The 20,023-nt window shown below is 39.7% G+C and overlaps 1 protein-coding gene across 5 annotated transcripts in view; it reads right to left on the reverse strand.

The window, feature by feature from the left end:
* Positions 1–20,023, reverse strand: part of PCNX2 (pecanex 2) — a 351,803-nt gene that overhangs the window by 144,497 nt on the left and 187,283 nt on the right. For all 5 annotated transcript variants that reach the window (XM_058430821.1, XM_032137273.2, XM_032137274.2 and 2 more), the window contains exon 21: positions 17,793–17,970. In XM_058430821.1, coding sequence (XP_058286804.1) covers positions 17,793–17,970 — 178 coding nt within the window. The remainder of the gene's footprint in view (positions 1–17,792; positions 17,971–20,023) is intronic.

The following is a 20,023-nucleotide window of genomic DNA, read 5'->3' on the forward strand; positions in this document are numbered from 1 at the left end:
ACTAAAGGGCCAGCAAGCCTCAGAATCAGAGTCAAATATAATATAGATGTTGGAATTATCATACAGGAGATGTCTGAGAGTTCTAGTGGAAAATGTAGTTCAAATAATCCATGGCAACAAGAAAGAAGATAGAGAAAAAACAAAGTTAAAACAATAACAACAACAACAAAAATATAAACACTACCATATCAATAATTACATTAAATGAAATGGTCTAAATATACTAAAGACAAATATTGGCAGAATGGAATAACAACCATAACTCAGCTATATACTGTCTATGTAATGTTATGAACAGTTTGAAAGTAAAAGGATGAGAAAATATGTATTATGCAAATATCAACCAAAAACAGGAGCAGTGATATCATTATCAAATAAACCTCAGAGAAAGCAATTACCAGAAAAGACATTATGTAATGATAAAAGCATCAATCCACCAAGATCCAACAATCATAAATGTGTATATAACAAACAATAGAAGTGCAAAATATGTGAAGCAGGAACTGATAGAACTGAAAGAAAAAACAGACAAATCACAATTATGATTGGAAACTTCAACACACCACTCTCAACAATTGATAGAATAATTAGACAAAAAAAAATATAGTAGAACTCAACAACATTATAATGCAACAAGATATGATCAACTTTTATTGAATACTCTACCCAAGAACAGGAGAACGCACAGTCCTTTTAAGTGTTCATGGACAGATACAAAGATAGACCACATTCTAGGCTACACACACACAAACACATAGACACCAAAACAAACAAACAAACAAAACTCAACAAAATGAAAGGAAATGAAATCATACAGTGTACTCTGACCATAAAGAAATTAACCTAGAAATGAATAATAGAAAGATAACACAAAAATATCCAAACCCTTGGAAAATACATACTTCTAAATAATCCATGGATCAAAGACGAAGTCTTAAGGGGAATAAGAAAAATACATTGAATTGAATGAAAATGAATGTATAACACTTCAAAATTTGTGGAGCACAGCTAAAGCAGTGCACAGAAGGAAATTTATAGCACTAAATGCATACATTAGAAAAGAGGAAAAGTCTCAAATTGATAACAACATCCCACCTCAAAAGCCCCCCAAAAAAGAAGAGCAAAATAAATCCCAAGCAAGAGAAGAAAGAAAGTAATAAAGATAAAAGCAGAAATCTATGAAATTACAAATAAGACAAAAATAAAGAAAATCAATGAAACAAAGAGCTCTTTGAAAAGATAAACAAAATTAAGAAATCCTTAGAAAGACTGAAAAAGAAAAACACAAATTAATAATATCAGGAGTGAAACAGGAGGTATCACTAAGGAAACTGCACATGTAGAAAGGGCAATAAGGGGATACTATGAACAACAACACATAGTACAACAGAACAATAGTAAATTTGTCAATTTAGAAGATACAGATCATTTCCAAAACACAGCTATCAGAAAACCCAATATGAAATAGCTAATTTGAATATCCTTACAACTATCATGGAAATTTAACTTATAAATTTAAAAAGTCCCTCAAAATATTCCCCAGACCAGATGGCTTAATTGGAGAATTCTAACAAATGTTTAAAGAATTAATGCCAATTCCACAAAATCTCTCCAGAAAATAGGAGAGGAAGGGATACTACAATTCATTTTATGAAGCTAGTATTACCCTGATAGCAAAACCGGACAAAGACAATACACACAAAAGACCACAAATCCCGGCCCGGCGTGATTGCTCATGCCTGTAATCCCAGCACTTTGGGAGGCTGAGGCGGGCAGATCACCAGGTCAGGAGATCTAGACCATCCTGGCTAACATGGTGAAACCCTATCTGTACTAAAAATACAAAAAATTAGCTGTACTCAGGAGGCTAAGGCAGGAGAAAGGTGTGAACCCGGGGGGCGGAGCTTGTAATGAGCTGAGATCGCGCCACTGGACTACAGCCTGGGTGACAGAGTGAGACTCCTTCCAAAAAAAAAAAAAAAAAGACCACAACCCCCATACATGAAAATATAGCTCAATATCTCTCGAGATACAGACCAAAATTCTTAACAAGATATTAACAAATAGCATTCATAAACATTTCAGAAGAATTATGGACCATAACCAAATGGGTTTTGTTTCAGGGATGCAAGGTTGGTTTAATTTTCAAAAATCAATCAATGTAATCCACTCTATTAACAGGCTAAAGAATAAAAATCACAGAATCACATCATCCAATATAGGAAAAGCATTTGACAAAATGGAACTTTCATTATGTAAAAATGCTTAGAAAAATAGGAATAGAAGGAGAACTTTCTCTACTGGATAAAGACCTACAAAAAACTACAACTTATTCATACTTAGTGGTGAAAGTTGTATGCCTTCTTTCTAATGTCTGGAAGAAAGTAGGGATCTACTCTCACCACTCTTATTTGACGTAGTGCTGGAGGTGTTAGTTAGTGCAATAAGACTGGAAAAGGAAGTAAAATGTAAGCAGATCAGAAAGGAAGAAATAAAATGATCTTTACCTACAGATGGCTTGGTTACCTACATAGAAAATCTCAAGGTACCTACAAAACAACAACAACAACAACAACAACAACAACAACAACAAAACCAGAAAACAAAAAACAAAAAACCCTCCCAAAACTAGTAAGTAAATTCAGGCTTACAAAAATCTATTGTATCTCTATATGCTAGCAATAAAACCATACGTTCTGAAATTAAACATACAATTCAATTCATAGTCACTCAAAAAAGGATCATATAAATTGTAAATCTAACAAAACTTGTGCAGAATTTAGAAGCTAAAAGTTAAAAAAACTCGAATGAAAGAAATCAAAAGATAAATAAATGGCTACCATAGTTACAGATTGGAAGACTCAACATAGAAAAGATGTCAATTCTCTCTAAACTGATATAGAAGCTTAAAGCAATTCCTATTAAAATCTCAGCAAGTATGTTTTTTTAAGATGCAATAAAAATTAACCTAAAATTTATAGGAAAGGCAAAGGTAACTAGAATAGCAAAACAATGTTGGGAAAAAATAAAGTGGGAAGAATCCATCTACCCAATTTCAACTCTTTCAGTACAACTAAAGTAATCAAGACTTCTTGGTATTGGTGGAGGCATAAACAGATGGGTCAATAGAATAAAATATAGCACTCAGAAATATACTCACACAAACATGAGCAACTGATTTGACCAAGGTGCAAAAGCAATTTGAGGAAGGAAAGACAGTCATTTCAACAAATGGTGCTAGAATAATTAGATATAAATAGGCAAAACAATTAAAAACAAAAGAAAAACAAATAACCCTTTACCTAAGTCTCATAACTCATATTAGCTCAATAAAGATCACAGTCTTAAGTATAAAATGAAAAGTATAAAACTTTTAGGAAAAAAAGGCTGGGTGCGGTGGCTCACACCTGTAATCCCAGTACTTTGGGAGGGCGAGGCAGGCAGATCATGAGGTCAGGAGATCAAGACCATCCTGGCTAACACGGTGAAACCCCGTCTCTACTAAAAATACACACACAAAAAAATAGCCTGGCGTGGTGGCGGGCGCCTGTAGTCCCAGCTACTCAGGAGGCTGAGGCAGGAGAATGCCATGAACCTGGGAGGCGGAGCTTGCAGTGAGCAGAGATCCTGCCACTGCACTCCAGCCTGGGTGACAGAAAGAGACTCTGTCTCAAACAAAACAAAACAAAACAAAAACAAAAACAAAAAACAAAAAAATGGTTTAGGAAACAAACAAACAAACAAAAAAAGCAGGAGAAAATCTTGGGGTCTAGAACCAGGCAAAGAGTTTTTTGCACTTCACACAAAATTATGATCAATAAAAGAAATTATTGATAAATTAGACTTCACTGAAATTAAAACTTTTTGTGCTATGAAAGACCCTATTAAGAGAAGGAAAAGACAAGCTACAGAGTGGGAGAAAATATTTGCAGATGACATATCCAACAAGGGAATCAAATCTAGAGTATATAGGGCTGGTCGTGGTGGCTCATGCCTGTAATCCCAGCACTTTGGGAGGCCGAGGCTGGTGGATCACCTGAGGTCAGGAGTACGAGACCAGCCTGGCCAACATGGTGAAACGCTGTCTCTACTAAAAATACAAAAATTAGCCAGGCATGGTGGCACGCACCTGTAGTCCCAGCTACTCAGGAGGCTGAGGCAGGAGAATCTCTTGAACCTGGGAGGCAGAGGTTGCAGTGAGCCGAGATCACACCACTGCACTCCAGCCTGGGTGACAGAGTGAGACTCCATTTCAAAAAAAAAAAAAAAAAAAAAAAAAAAAAAAAAAAAAAAAAAAAAAAACAAGAGTATGGAGTATATAAAGAGTTCTCAAAATTAAACAGTAAAAACCAAAACAATCCAATCTAGACCATACAAAAACTATACGAAGCCAGTTTACCAAAGAATATATACAAATGGAGAATAAGCACCTAAACAATATTCCACATCACTAACCTTTATGAAAATGTAAATTAAAATCACAATGAGATATCATTACACATCCACCGGAGTAGTTAAAATAAAACAATAGTGGGAATATAAAATGCTGACAAGGATGCAGAGAAAATGAATCACTCATGCATTCGTGGTGAAAATATTAAATGGTATAGCCACTCTGGCATTTTCCGTAAAAATTTAGCATGGAACTACCTACGGCAAAAGTAAAAGTACCTACCTATGAAAAGTAATGAATTATCAATCTCCACAACAACCTGGATGAATAATATTGTGTGAAAAAAATCTTAGAAAAGTGAGTGAAAAGGGCAATCCCCAAAAGTTATATATTGTATGATTCCACTTATGTAACATTCTTGAAACATCAAAATTATAGTTACAAACATGATAGATATTAATTTAACTATGTCAACAATCAATTTAAATGTGAATGGTCTAAATACACAAATTAAGAAACAAAGTGTTAGAGTAGATTAAAAAATAAAAGAAACAACAACAAAAACAATTTTTAAAAAAAGAACCAACTACCAACTATAAGTTTGGTACAAAGAAACTACTCTAAACATAAAGATTCAGAACAAACAGTCCAGGAACTAATAAGTCAGCATAGCAAGGCTGCCCTATACGAAGTCAATAAACAAAAGTCAACTGCTTTCTCATATGCCAGCAAGGAACAATTGGAGTTTAAAATTAAAAAAAAAAAAAACAACCTCCACGAGAGCACCAAATAAGACAAACTATGTGTGTATAAATATAATAAAATATGTACAGTATCTATATGCAAAAACCTATAGAAATCTGATGAAAGAAACCAAAGACTATCTAAATAAGTGGAATAATATTTCATGTTCATAGACTGGAAGATTGGATATTGTTAAAATGTTGATTCTTTACAACTTGATCTACAGATCTAGCATAAACCCATTCAAAATCCTAACAAGATATTTTGCAGATCTAGAGAACTGATTCTAAAATTTGTATGAAAGGCAAAACAACAACAATAAACAAAAATGGAATAGCCAACACAATACTGAAGAAGAAAAACAAAGTTGGAAAAATCACGCTATTTCAAAGCTCACTATAAAATAATAGTTATCAAGACAACATGGTATTAGCAAAATAGACACATATATTAATTGAACAAAACAGCTCAAGAAAAAGACCCATACAAATATGGTCAACTAATTGTTGTTAAAGGCATAAAAGAAAGGCAATTCTATGGAGCAGAAGGTTCTAGAACCAATCCCCCTCAGATACCAACGGTGACTGTACATGCCAATTGGAATTGAACAGTTAACTAAATGGATGACAAATGGTAGAAGCTAAGTTTCTCACTGTTGGAATGGAAAGTTACAGTAAACAAGGGGAAAAGGCTAGAATGATCCATGTAGTAATGGATTAGATTTGAAAACATCAATTTGAACTCATGTTTAGTTTAATGCTGATACAGGTAGTTACAGACATACAGACATATTTCTAGATAATGTGTATATACAAATGACATATACACATATATTTCCTTGCTCTTTCAGCTGAGAATGCCTAGATGCAAAGACACCCCAGTATCAATAAGTACATCTAGTACCCAGATCAATACTGTTTTCCAATAAAATAGAACAGGGCTCCCTGGAGAAATGGCTTATTCCAGGACTGGGACAGGAAGTATGTGAGGATGAGCCTGGATCATCCTGTAGTGACAGAAAGTTAGAAAGTACACACACACACAAACACACACACACACACACACACACACACCCATACAGAGGGACAGAGAGAGAGAGAGACAGAGAGACGTGGGATTATATCATAGAAGCTGCCAACTGGAGAGCTCCAAGTAGCCAAAGTTGAAAAATTTGGAGAAACAAGATAAATAAATATTAGATTATAACCCAAGTATAAAATAAATATCTGAGCCCATACTGATGTGAATGAATGAATAAAGAGACAAATCTCCCATGCAGAAGAATTCAAATAATTTAGGTACTTTCCCCCAAAGGAAGTGAAACATAACTTCCCATTCCTTCAATGTGGGCTGTGCATAGTGGCTTTCTTCCCAAGAATATAGGATGGAAAGGAGGACAAAAGGGTGACATTGCAGTGGAAAAACCTTATGAACAATACATAAGCCAGTCAATCATGCTTAACATTAATGGTAATATGATGATTCACGTTAATATTATAAATCCTTTTTTTTTTTGAGATGTAGTTTTGCTTTTGTTGCCCAGGCTGGAGTACAATGGCACAATCTTGGCTCACTGCAACCTCTGCCTCCTGGGTTCAAGCAATTCTCCTGCCTCAGCCTCTCAGGTAGCTGGGATTACAGGCGGCCACCACCACGCCTGGCTAATTTTTTGTATTTAGTAGAGACGGGGTTTCACCATGTTGGTCAGACCAGTCTGGAACTCCTGACCTCAGGTGATCCACCCACCTCAGCCTCCCAAAGTGGGGGATTACAGGCACGCACCACTGTGCCTGGCCATAAATCTTTGATATAATGTGATGAGAATGATACTTGACCTACGTGGTCTTCCTCCCCAAAACACATAACCCTAATATAAATACAAGGAAAGCATCAGACAAATCCCAGTTGAGGGACAGTCTATAAAATACCCCATCAGTGCTCCTCAAAACTGTGAAGTCATCACAAACATGGAAAACATGAGAAACTATCACAGCCAAGAGGAGCCTAAGGAAACAGGATAACTCAATGTATTCTGAATGGGACCCTCCAACAGAGAAAGGACATTAGACCAAACTCAGGATGTCTGAATGAAGTATGAACTTTAACAGTAACACACTATTCGGCCTCATTAATTATGACAAATGTACCATACAAATGTAAGATATTAGTAACAGGGAAATGGGGTGTGGGGTATATGGGAATTCTCTATACTATCTTCATGTCTTTTCTGTAAATCTAGAATTATTCCAAAATACATCTTTTAAAAAACATCTGGCCGGGCACGGTGGCTCACGCCTGTAATCCCAGCACTTTGGGAGACCAAGGTGGGCGGATCACGAGGTCAGGAGTTCAAGACCAGCCTGGCCAAAATGGTGAAACCCCGTCTCTACTAAAAAAATACAAAAATTTTAGCCGGGCACAGTGGTGGGTGCCTGTAATCCCAACTACTCTGGAGGCTAAGGCAGGAGAATCACTTGAACCCGGGAGGCGGAAGTTGCAGTGAGCCGAGATTGTGCCATTGCACTCCAGCCTGGGTGACAAGAGCAAGACTCCATCTCAAAAAAAAAAAAAAAATCTTCTTGTAATATGAATGCAAATGAAAGACAGTTGTGTCTATCGCAACTAAGCGGAATGCTTAAGTTAATGACTTGATGAAGGCAAGTCTCTAAAGACATTGCTGTGTACCTAGATATGAATGAGAAGAGATTTGGGAAGAAACAAAATGTGGACTACTTTCAGAGTGTTTCACAAGTAACTTTAACGTCTCAATTCAAGTAGAATAAAAAAACAGAAATGGAAACTGAACACCCTAGAAAATGTATCATGGGCATAGTTCACTGAAAAAGACCATATAGTCATTCTGTAGATTCCCACTCAAAGAGAAGTCCTTGCCCTCCATCAGAATACTGGTAATGGAAGTTAATGTGTAAGTTTTTAAGTTATTATAATAAAGACAAGTATAGAGGTATCATTTATTATTTCTTGCTTAATTTTTTTCAATTAACCAACCAACCACCTGCCAGATTTAGTTGAATATAAAGTTTTTACTGCACTGGTCCTTCTTCTCCTCATTCTCATTCTCATTTTCTCTCTCATTATTTCTTTATCATCTATACTTTCAAATGATAACCAAGCAGCTGGTATGTAATCCAGACAAATTTTCCATAGAAAGCTGTAGACAATTTAAGTTTTATCAGAGCAGATGTACTTTCTTAAGGATGGGATGCCGTAGGGTATGAAGAACACTAGGCCTTGTGGATTGATGTTATTATGGGGGTTAGTCTTATCCAGCAGACAGCAAACTGTGAAATGACCTTACTGACAATTCTAGAATTATGAAAAAGATCAATAAATCTGACAAGTCCATTCTTCAGTGCAGTGAGGGAAAGTGAGCTAAAAATAAACTGAAAATGGAGCATGAGTCAAAACTATCTCACCAAAAAGATAATGTAGGGATGCTATGACCACCACTTTATTTCAGGATAATGAGAATTTGTCAGTCCACATACTGACCCTGTGAAGGAGGTGGGCTCAGATGTTACCATCCAGAAACTTGGAGGAAGCAGAGGGAAACACGCTAAGATTAATGGCACCAGAGGAAATAACATTTGTTGTTCATGGTTTTCCTGGCTGGGAATGCCTAAGGACTCAATTCTTGTACTAAAAGTGTCAATGCTTGCATTTTAAATGTAAAGATGGCATCATTGCATCATTAAGTGCACATTGCGGACTAGTCTTTCCATCACACATATTTAGCATGTTTATTCCTGCCAGGGTAGTGGACTAAATCCTTCATAGGTAACAAAAAAATCATGTTTAACACCATTCACCTCTTCTGGACCAATAAAGAATCAACAGCCCTAAAGTGGTTGTGATTGTAGAGTTTTCCCTGAAAGACAGCCTCACTGAATAGCACATAACAAAATTCTCCCGAATACCCGCATTTAAATACACTGATCTGTGATCAATGAATATACTTGGTCGTTTCCAAATAGGTATTGAGAGCTCACCCTGCTAAGGGCACTAAAGAAAGCACAGAGGATACAAAGAAGGAAGAACAGAGTACCTAACCTTGAAGAACTCACTCTAACAGTGTCAGGACCACCGTGCTGTCAACCTTACCAGTGGCTTCTCTGTTGCTAAATCTAGTAGTGGCATTTCAGTGTTGAGCTTTGATCTCTGAAGGCTCTGGCTTTGCTGAACTATTCCTTCTTAAAACTGTTTTCTTTCTTGCCTTCTACTGTACTGTACTTAATTTTTTTCATGGGTCACTTCTCAATATTTTGTTATATCTTCCTTCCTCTACCTGTTTCTTAAATGCTGGTCATCCTTGTTAGTAGCAATAGTGTTTTGGAATGATTCTCTATTGAGACCCTTTCAAGAGCATCCTCTTGACCCAGCAAGTCCAATCCCAGTGGTTTATGCTTCTAAAACATTCACATGCACCAGTATGTTAAACATGACCTTCTGTGTAGTCCAATGCAGTGGCCACCAGCCACTTCCATCTGCTTCCCCTGACTTCTAGTCCCTGTGGTTTGGCTGAAATTCCAGGGGTGGGCAGGCAGTCCAGGACTCATCAGCTAGGGAACCCATACCCCTCCTGCCATTGTACCTGGTTCAAGAATGAACATGTGACACAAAATGTCAATGAGACTTCTCCCCCACCCAAAGACTTTGGCTGAAACTATTAAGAAAGATACTCTTTCTTTTGGGGGAGGATTATTAGTTATAAGAATGCTATAAATGTAGAACTGCTAGTGACCATAATTACCATCACGTAGAGACAGCCAGTCTGACTATGAAGTCAACAGATGGGAGAGAAGGAGAAATCAAAACAGATCTTCAATGCCATCATTAATGCCTTTGGGTCATTCAGTAAGTTATGTAAACTGTTAAATTCTCTTTTGTCGGCTGGGTACGGTGGCTCATGTCTGTAATTCCAGCACTTTGGGAGGCCGAGGCAGGCAGATCACCTGACGTCAGGAGTTCAAGACCAGCCTGGCCAATATGGTGAAACCCCATCTCTAATAAAAATACAAAATTAGCCAGGTGTGGTGGTGTGCACCTGTAATCCCAGCTACCCATGAGGCTGAGACAGGAGAATCGCTGGAAGTTGGAAGGCAGAGGTTGTACTGAGCCGAGATCACGCCACTGCACTCTAGCCTGGGTGACAGAGCAAGACTCCGTCTAAAAAAAAAAAAAAATTCTCTTTTGTCATTAGGCCAGTTTCATTTGGGTTTCTGTGGTTTGTGACCCAAGAAGTCCCAAGTACCACAGAAAAGCTTGGAAACAAACTAGGTGCCTGTTAATAATGAAATAACTCATCAAATTATGGTACATGCTATATAGCATTCTCTGCAGGGGTCAAAAGGAAGAGGCAACATGATATGTACTGTCATGGAAAAGTCTTCTAACACATATTTTAAGCAAAAATGGAGGTAAAAGGCAGGTACAGAATGAACTTATTGATATTTTAAATTTGTGTGAGAGTGTGTGTGTGTGCGTATGTGTAAATATACCAGAGGACTGGGAGGATTTATTCCAAAATATTTACAATAGTTATTCATAGGAAGAGGTTAGGGTTAAGCAAAGAGAGATATGCATTAAAACAGACTTTCTTTGTATTTTCCATTGCTTTTCTAATTTTATCATGATAAGAATATATTTAGGTATTACTTAAGTAAATTTAAAAAGTTATTATAAAGTGAGAAAAATCCTTTTTTCCAGGTTTTTATTTTTGACCTTTATGGCTCTTATTTCACAATCTAATACATCAAAGCTAACATCCTTTTCCCAAAAACGTCTTTCTCTTCTTTATTATTCCTTAATCTAGTTAATGACACCCCCTTTCATCTAGTCACTGAAGCATGCTGAGAGCTCTCCCAGAGGTGGCTTTCACCCGCAGTGCACTCTCCCCCGCATCTATCTGATCACTAAATGTAATCAACTCTCTCTCAAACGCCTCCTGAATTTGTCCCCTTCTTCCTCTCACTTCTGCCACCTCGGTTCAAGTCCTCATGAGTTGCTTGGATGATTGCAATAATTTCCTATTCAGTTCCAAGACTCCATGTCTTCTCATCGTTTATTCACTTCCACAAAGAGATATTTCTAAAATGCAATTCTGATCTGTTTTTCCTCTGCTTAACAGCTGTCATCCGATGTAGGAATGAAGTCCAAACTCTATAGTACGGCATGATGGGTCCTTCAAGATCCATCTCATAGACACCTCTAGGTTCATCTCTCACTTTCCCAACCATCCACTCCCCTTTCCAGGTTTTCACACTTCCCAAATATCTCGCGGTTTCCGGAATGTGCCAACTCCTCTCTTACTTCTGTGCCTTTACACATGCAGCTTCCTCTGCGTAACTCACTCCTCCCTGCCTTCTTTGCCTGACTTACTCATTCTTCCTGAAAGCTTAAGGTGAGCTCTGTATTTGGTTCTCTCAGGTTAGACTGGGCACTTGTGCTCCTGGAACTCTACCACTATCACCTCCCTTATCATCCTTTCTTGTAATTATCTCTTCACTTTTCTGCCTCTTTTTCCAAACTCTCTAAGCAGGGAAGGCAGTATCACAAAATACAGACTCACAGCCAGACTGCCTGGCTTTGAATCCTGCCCTACCATTGTATAGCTAAGAGACTTTCTGGCAATTCACTTAATTTCTGTGCCTCGTTTTCTCACCTGTAAAATGAGGCGTATCCACCCACAAAGCTGTTGTGAAGATTACATATGTTATTATGCACAAAGTGTTCAGAACAGCTCCTGGCCCACAGAAAGTACCAAAGATTTGGTATCATTTGTATTACTAATAATCTTTGGATAATACCTAGTGCAGTGCCTGGCAGGCACTCAGTAAGTGCTCAATGAATGAACAATTGCTTTTTTGAACAAAATATTTTGAACAAGTACTTCTGTATAAGTATGTATTTTTTTAAAAAGTGGCTCAATTTTAATCCAAGACTTTCTATCTGTACTCACAAAATAAGGAAAACACCATTTAGAAACTTTAATTTCAAATAACTTGAACCCCCAGTGTGGTTGTCCATGACAAAGCCACACATCACAGTTCTGGTGTGATCATTCATACAGCTTTATCATAAATACAACCTCATACATTAATTTTCATCTGCTAGGTGGCAAAAGTGTTATGTCCCATGTTGAACTAATGGCCTGTAGAATTTTATGTTTAATATATTCTGGAAATGCTGGCAGAATGATCCTATGGCAGGATTTTCTCAAGTTCTGCTTTTACATCCTGTTAAACCCAAAGTTACCATGATTTTAAAAACAATGTTTTGTTTGTTTGTTTGTTTTTGAGACAGAGTCGTGCTCTGTCACCCAGGCTGGAGTGCAATGGGATTATCTTGGCTCATTGTAAACTCCACCTCCGGGGTGCAAGCGATTCTCCTGCCTCAGCCTCCGGAGTAGCTGGGATTACAGGCATGCGGCACCATGCCCAACTAATTTTTGTATTTTCAGTAGAGACAGGGTTTCACCATGTTGACCAGGCTGGTCTCAAACTCCTGACCTCAGGTAATCCACACACTTCGGCCTCCCAGAGTGCTGGGATTACAGGCGTGAGCCACTATGCCCGGCCAACTATGGTTTTTAAGAACTTTTTCAGGGCCAGTGGGAGGTCATGAAAGAGTATTTGTCATCCTTGCTCCTGTAACAATCAATATTCCTTGCAACCAAATATCCTCATCTGCACGTTTTACTGTACTCTAAAGACCGAGACAACCAGAAATGTCACCAGTGAATAACAAAAGTTCTTAAAAGAAAAGAATGACTGAAGAAGCAAGATAAAGAGAGGGAAGGGAGCGAGGAAATGAAGGATCGAGGAAGAAGGATGTGTGGTTGGAAGGTCACACGTCTCAGGAAGGGACATGCAGGGATCCTTCTTTCTCACTGCCCTCCTGCCCCCCCCAACCCCCCCCTCCACACACACACCCACGTATCCACACAAATGCAAACCCAGGGTGCCATTCACTAGGAAGTGTCTCACCCACCATCTCAATACACGGGCTGCACTTAATTTGTCTGGTGGGTTCCATTCTTGGAACTCAATATTTCCGCCCCCCTAAACCTTTTTTTTTTTTTTTTTGTGAGACGGAGTCTTGCCTTGTTGCCCAGGCTGGAGTGCAGTGGCGCGATGTTGACTCACTGCAAGCTCCGCCTCCCGGGTTCCCGCCATTCTTCTGCTTCAGCCTCCTGAGTAACTGGGACTACAGGCGCCCGCCACCGCACCCGGCTAATTTTTGTATTTTTAGTAGAGACAGGGTCTCACCGTGTTAGCCAGGATGGTCTCGATCTCCTGACCTTGTGATCCGCTTGCCTTGGCCTCCCAAAGTGCTGGGATTACAGGTGTGAGCCAAAGCACCCAGCACCCCCCCCCCTTTTTTTTTCCAGGTCTGGCAGACTTAAGATACTAGGCAATATTCATCCTCCAGACCTCAGGGGGAGTGGGGGATTTGGGGGCTTAGGGAGGTAGAGAATATCATGAGGGCAGGGCTTGGGCCCTCTGGAAGCTGTCTGTTTCCTTCCTTGGCCTCCTGGTGCTTTGATCTCACTCTCTCACTAATCACTTCTCTCCTCCCTTTCCACCCATAAAGCCTGAAGGATTAGAGGAAACCAACTTAAAATAATACTGTGTCCTACATTTGGGCAGCTCCTTTCTTCCGAGGAAACTGAGTGCCCATCCAAACGGTGCTTCATTAACCTCAGAGCCCTTCTGTGAGGGGGGCTGCCAGGCTAACAATAATTCTCTATTTAGTGAAACAGGAGTAAGGCTGAGGGAAGGGCTGGGGGACATCTGCAGTGGTCAGAGGACAAGACCTGTCATAAGCAGGACTTCCATGAGTCTAGTGGACAAGTAACATTTCACATTGTGCAAGGAATTGTCCCAGAGAGCCGTACTACCTGTAAGCACAACAATGAAGCCTTCTAGAAAGTCCCTAGGAAATACATTCAAAGAGACTTTTTTTTTTTTTGAAAAAAATATATTAAAATGAGCAGAATGAAAAGGAGCTGTCAATTAGGACTTTCAGGCAGAATCTTTATAGGGGAACTTAACTGTGAACTTCTCCTTGATATAATCATCTTCTGTCACTAATATCCACTGGCTTTTTTCCAGGAAAATCACAAACACTCTCTTTCTTTCACTATATTCTTTTTCATCAGAGAATAAGATCTTGCTTCTCCTTCCAGAAAACTCATTGTCACCAGCTCTCTGAAGATAAAGAGTGATCCGGCATTAGCAGCAGGCGAGATGGGCCAGACTCAGAATCCCCAACTTTCCAACTTGCCGCCTACTTTCCTCGCTTTTGTCTCGCTAATTTTTCTTTTTTTTCCTTTGACACTTAGCCATTATCCCAGCCTGAGTGGATTATTCAAATAATATGTGCTAATGCTCTCTCAGAGAAAATAAGAAAGCTGCCACTCTGGTTCTATCTGAAATTATTCATATTTTAATTGGTGCTTCAAAAAGATGATGGCAAAGTGAGTCAAATGCCTGCACAACTAAGTTTTTGTGGATTTTGTTTTAGATCATGTTCTTTTTTTTTTTTTTTTGAGATGGAGTCTCGCTCTGTTGCCCAGGCTGGAGTGCAGTGGTGGGATTTCAGCTCACTGCAACCTCTGCCTCCAAGGTTCAAGTGATTCTCCTGCCTCGGCCTCCTCACTAGCTGGGATTACAGGCACCCGCCACCACACCCGGCTAAATTTTTTGTATTCTTAGTAGAGATGAGGTTTCACCATGTTGGTCAGGCTGGTCTCGAACTCCTGACCTCGGGTAATCCACCCTCCTGACTTCAGGTAATCCACCCTCCTGGGCGTCCCAAAGTACTGGGATTACAGGCATGAGCCACCATGCCCAGCCTAGATCATGTCCGTGTCAGGTTCCATCCTCCCCATTCTGCACAGGATGTCGCTGAGTGTCTGCACCGACTAGAAGGACGACTGACAGCCATGCTTACTCCCTTTCTTTGTCCCTTGAAAGCCCCTTTGGTGAGATACCCACTTCGAGCCACATATTTTTGTCAGTGGACTGCTGTCAGTGCAGAACGCTGTCAGGATGGGGAAAGGTGGCCTGTGCTCCCATAAATGAAAGCCACTCTTCTTACTACAGGTATGGAATTACTTAGAAGCCACGACTAGGACTCTTACAGAAAGAAACCTCACTCCTCTTCTGTTCACCTGGGGCCAGTCACTAATACAAGATGATATGAAACTGACAGTTCAGTGTGGAAAAGTGGCCACATTCCTTCACAAACACAGTGTGTCACTTCCTTTTTCTACTTACATACAGCTTTAAAAACATGACCTTCTATTGGAGAGTATGTTCTACTTAACTTTTTTCAGTTATATTGACAAATCCTCTTAAATGACTTGGCATTATTATTTTCCATTTTACAGGAAACTGAGGCGCAGAAAGGAATATAAACATCATCATGTCAAAATGTAAATAATGCCTGAGTCAGGATTGAACTCCTCTGGCACATTTTACATCTTTTTTTTTTTTTTTTTTTTTTTTGAGACAGGGTTTCATTCCTGTTACCCAGGCTGGAGTGCAGTGGCGCAATCTCGGCTCACCACAACCTCCACCTCCTGGGTTCAAGCAATTACCCTGCCTCAGCCTCCTGAGTAGCTGAGACTACAGGCACATGCCACCACTCTTGGCTAATTTTTGTACTTTTTGTAGAGACTGGGTTTCGCCATGTTGCCCAGGCTGCTCTTGAACTCCTGAGCTGAGGCAATCTGCCCACTCAGCCTCCCAAAGTGCTGGGATTACAGGCGTGAGCCACTGTACCAGGCCACATTTTATATCTGATGATAAACTCTTACCCCTGCAAGCAGTGAAGTAATTTCTAGTAACTTCACAAATAATTTAAAGATTATAGGATATAATGCTACATTTATTATGTGAGATAACAGAAACTGATATGTAATGAAGGAAAATAGCTTATGGAAGGCTGTGATTTGAACAGTAGAAAAATGGGATAAGTTAATCAGAACAAAACAGAACTCAGCAAACAGGAAATAAATGTTTGACCAAGGCCAGGGTCTACAATAAAATACAGAAATTGGGGCAGGCTGCAGAAGTAATAGTGAGAAACCAATGGAAGATGACACAAGAAGGATGTAGGTGACTGAAAATTAGTGCCCAATTGGAGTTATAAGAGGAAATTGGGGCCAGGTACAGTGGCTCAAGTTTGTAATCCCAACACTTTGGGAGGCCAAGGTAGGAGAATCACTTGAGGCCAGGGGTTGGAGACAAGCTTAGGCAACATAGCAAGACCCTATCTTTTCAAAAAGTTTTTAAAACAATTAGCCAGGCATGGTGGTGCATGCCTGTGGTCATAATTACTCAGGAGGATGGGGCAGGAGGATCACTTGAGCCCAGGATTTGGAGGCTGCAGTGAGCAATAATTGTGCCACTGCACTCCAGCCTGTGAGTGGCATTGTGTTTGTGAAGGAGTGAGACTCTTTCTCTAAAATAAAAAACCAAGAAATTCACGTGCAATGATGGGGTGGTGGCAATTACTTCTGAGGCTTCTTTAGTATGATACAAGAGCTTTTTATTTTTGTTACCTAAGAGAATCCAAGAGAAAGGCAGTAGAAGGAAGAGGTAAGTAATAGAAATAAAGATGAACAGAACTGATTAAGAGGTGAAAAAATTTTAAAAATTTAAAATTTAGAAAGACTTACAATTAATTATTAACTAAAAGGGGAAAGGTGTTGCTGAAGTCAGTCTCCAGAAGAAACCCCATGGCTGCTGTATTCAACTGGGGGTGTGAGTGTGAACACCACACTGAAGAGGTTGTATCATCACTGAGTTTATTTACCAACAGTTGTTCCAAATTTCTTTCTATTTCTGCTTATAAACCTAGGTTTCATTACAGTGATCAGGCTAGATATGGTCATGGAGAACTCCCAAGTATCCAGAGGATTTTATTTCTCTCCCATTAACTAAACATTAGATAAGAGTCCCATATATTTGCCTGAATTATAAGTAGGATTTCTCATTGCCCATGTATAAATTTGCTCAACAGATGAAATCTCGACTTCAGACAAACTAAAGGTATTGGAAATACTCCAAGAGACCCTGTTCTTGGGTACCAGCTCCTTAAATTTATCTCAAGAGGCAAAAAGAAAGAAAAGAAAGAGAAGAAGAAAGGCAGGAAAGCAGGAAGGCAGGAAGGCGGGAAGGCAGGCAGGCAGGCAGGGAGGCAGGAAGGAAGGCAGGAAGGCAGGAAGGAAGGTAAGAAGGGAAGGAGAGAGGGAAGGAGGGGTGGGGAGGGAGGGAGGCGGGGAGGGAGAGACCAGCGAATTTGGTTGCTAATCTTTAATTCATAGCATTTTAAGATCTAGGGAAGTCTTATAACGAGATTGTTAACAGAGAAGAAGGTAATAAAATTTCAAGTCACACTAAGGGCTAATTCATTTTAATTAGTGATTTTTAGCAAATAACATGGCATACTTACATTCCATGGGCAATTTTCCCCAAATGGCAGCAAGAGTTTAACATACATGTATAATTCAATTTCATATCCTCCCATAATTTTTTATAAAGAATGAGTTTTAAACTCTTAAAACATTTGATAAGAACAGCCCCCTTTAAAATGTTAAAATGAAGAAAATAGCTAATTCACTTGCCTTGCTAAATAAAATGGACACCATGAAGAAATCCAGTAAGAAGCTCTCTGAAATATCTTTGTAGTCAAAGTGGAAAAAGATGACAGTGAAGCTCAAGTTAATAAACTGGTAAACTGGGTTGCAAAATGAAGTCCGCAACAGCTTCATGCCAGCAATGATCATCAGAAAAATGTCCCAGCTGTTGGAAACAAAAGAAAAGATGCAATCAATGACAGCATGCACACTGCTGGATGAGTCTCATTTGCTAACACTTCTCCAGCATTGATGGTTCGTTACGCACTTTACAGGCATAAAAAGCCAATCTAAGGGGCCCCATTATTGTTCTGCACTTTACAGGGGTATAAACTGAGTATCAAGGAATTTGAGGAACTTGTCTAAGGTCTCAAAGGGGCAGAACAAAAATGGAAACTCAGTCCTGAGTGACTCTCAAGCACATTGTCTTTGCCATTACAACAGATATTTTCTTTCCATCACATGCTTTTCAAAGTCCCTCATGTTCTCCACCAAGGGCACAGAGCTCCTGAGCTTGTCTGAATTCACTACTGCAGTGATGATGGACATTTCCCAGAAATCCTAATGCCAAATGAGAAAACAGGCAACATGCTGCCCCTGCTAGAGTCAGCTCAGTGTATGCCTCTTCATGAGAAAAGAATTCAATTCGAACAGGGACATAACAACAGATGGGAAATTCTGAATAGAGAAAATAATCCAGTGTCTTCATAAAGCCTTTTCTATTTCTACATATTAACTTCCAATGTTTCTCAGCTTATTTGTCATCCTAGTGAACATAAGGTTTCTGCTCTCCCTTTTTTGTTGTTTAAAATTGTATCATCAATGTGTTTTTCCCCCATGGAATGGGCCCTTTCAGTTAAGGAGCTCAGCAAAACAGGCAAAGAAATACCCTTCTAGGACTTTGTTTTGAGGACTGCAGTCCTGAGTGCTCTTGCCTAAGGAGTCAGATTATTATTTACCCATGTAGGGAGTATGTGTCACGTGTACAATTCTCCAGATGATAAGGTCAACAGTGAACAATCCATCTTGAGATTGGAGGGCAAATGATCACATGCTGGTGTAGCCCAAGAGAGCAGGCAAGTGCCTTCTTTTTTTCTTTTTTTTTTTTTTTTGAGACGGAGTCTCGCTCTGTCGCCCAGGCTGGAGTGCAGTGGCGCAATCTCGGCTCACTGCAAGCTCCGCCTCCCGGGTTCACGCCATTCTCCTGCCTCAGCCTCTGCGAGTAGCTGGGACTACAGGCGCCCACCACCACGCCCGGCTAATTTTTTTTTGTATTTTTAGTAGAGACGGGGTTTCACCGTGGTCTCGATCTCCTGACCTTGTGATCCGCCTGCCTCGGCCTCCCAAAGTGCTGGGATTACAAGTGTGAGCCATCGTGCCCGGCTGCAAGTGCCTTCTTGAAGGGCCTAGCTTTCTGAAGAAAGACACTGCACATTTTCACCAGATTCCCTCCAATTCTAACGTGCTATGATATTTGGCAACTGCAAGACAGAGGTGGGAAAATTTCTAGAAAATGGGTGCACTTGTAAGAGAGAGGCTTTCTTTCTCTGGCTCAGTATAGAAAACTGGGGCTATGCCTCAATTTCCCTAAACCTAGAAGCATCTTGGATTCAGGAACCTTATCAGCCTTATGAATATCTTATCTCAGAATGAGGTTATTTAAGAAGTACAAAATTGTCATTTTTGTCATAAAAAACATAATGTTGGAAACTCCATATGCTTCAATCTGCTGTTTTTTGTGCCTTCAGACCTAGGACTGCAGTTGTTTCCACCTTGCCCCAGGATGTGTGAGGTGAGGTTTGCCCAAGGCCTTGTATGGCAGGCTTGGATTTGCTTCTGAGAAAAACTAGCACTTGATTCCATGCATACATCAGATGGGAAAGTCTGTCTTTAGCCTCAACCTAGAGCCCTCTGTGTTCCTGCAGCAAGGCTGAACATTGCTCCATAACTGGCCTTCCTTTTCCAGTGCGCAACTAATGCCCAGGATGAAAATACAGTATGAAAAGATGACTTCAGGTCCAGTTGCCTTTGACAACAGCCCAAGGTACAAAAACCTAAAAACCCCTGTGGGACAGCCAAAGCCCTGTGGAGAAACCCCAATGATAAGGTATCTGAAGACTTACGGATATTTTGGTTTTCAGGGGAGACTGCTGATTTTCTGGGTTATTCAGGCAAAATCCAGTTGAGAAGCAAATCTAACTTTCTGTTTCTGTGACCGA

This window comes from Hylobates moloch, unplaced genomic scaffold (assembly GCF_009828535.3).
Source record: "Hylobates moloch isolate HMO894 unplaced genomic scaffold, HMol_V3 SCAFFOLD_18, whole genome shotgun sequence".
Lineage (NCBI taxonomy): Eukaryota > Metazoa > Chordata > Mammalia > Primates > Hylobatidae > Hylobates > Hylobates moloch.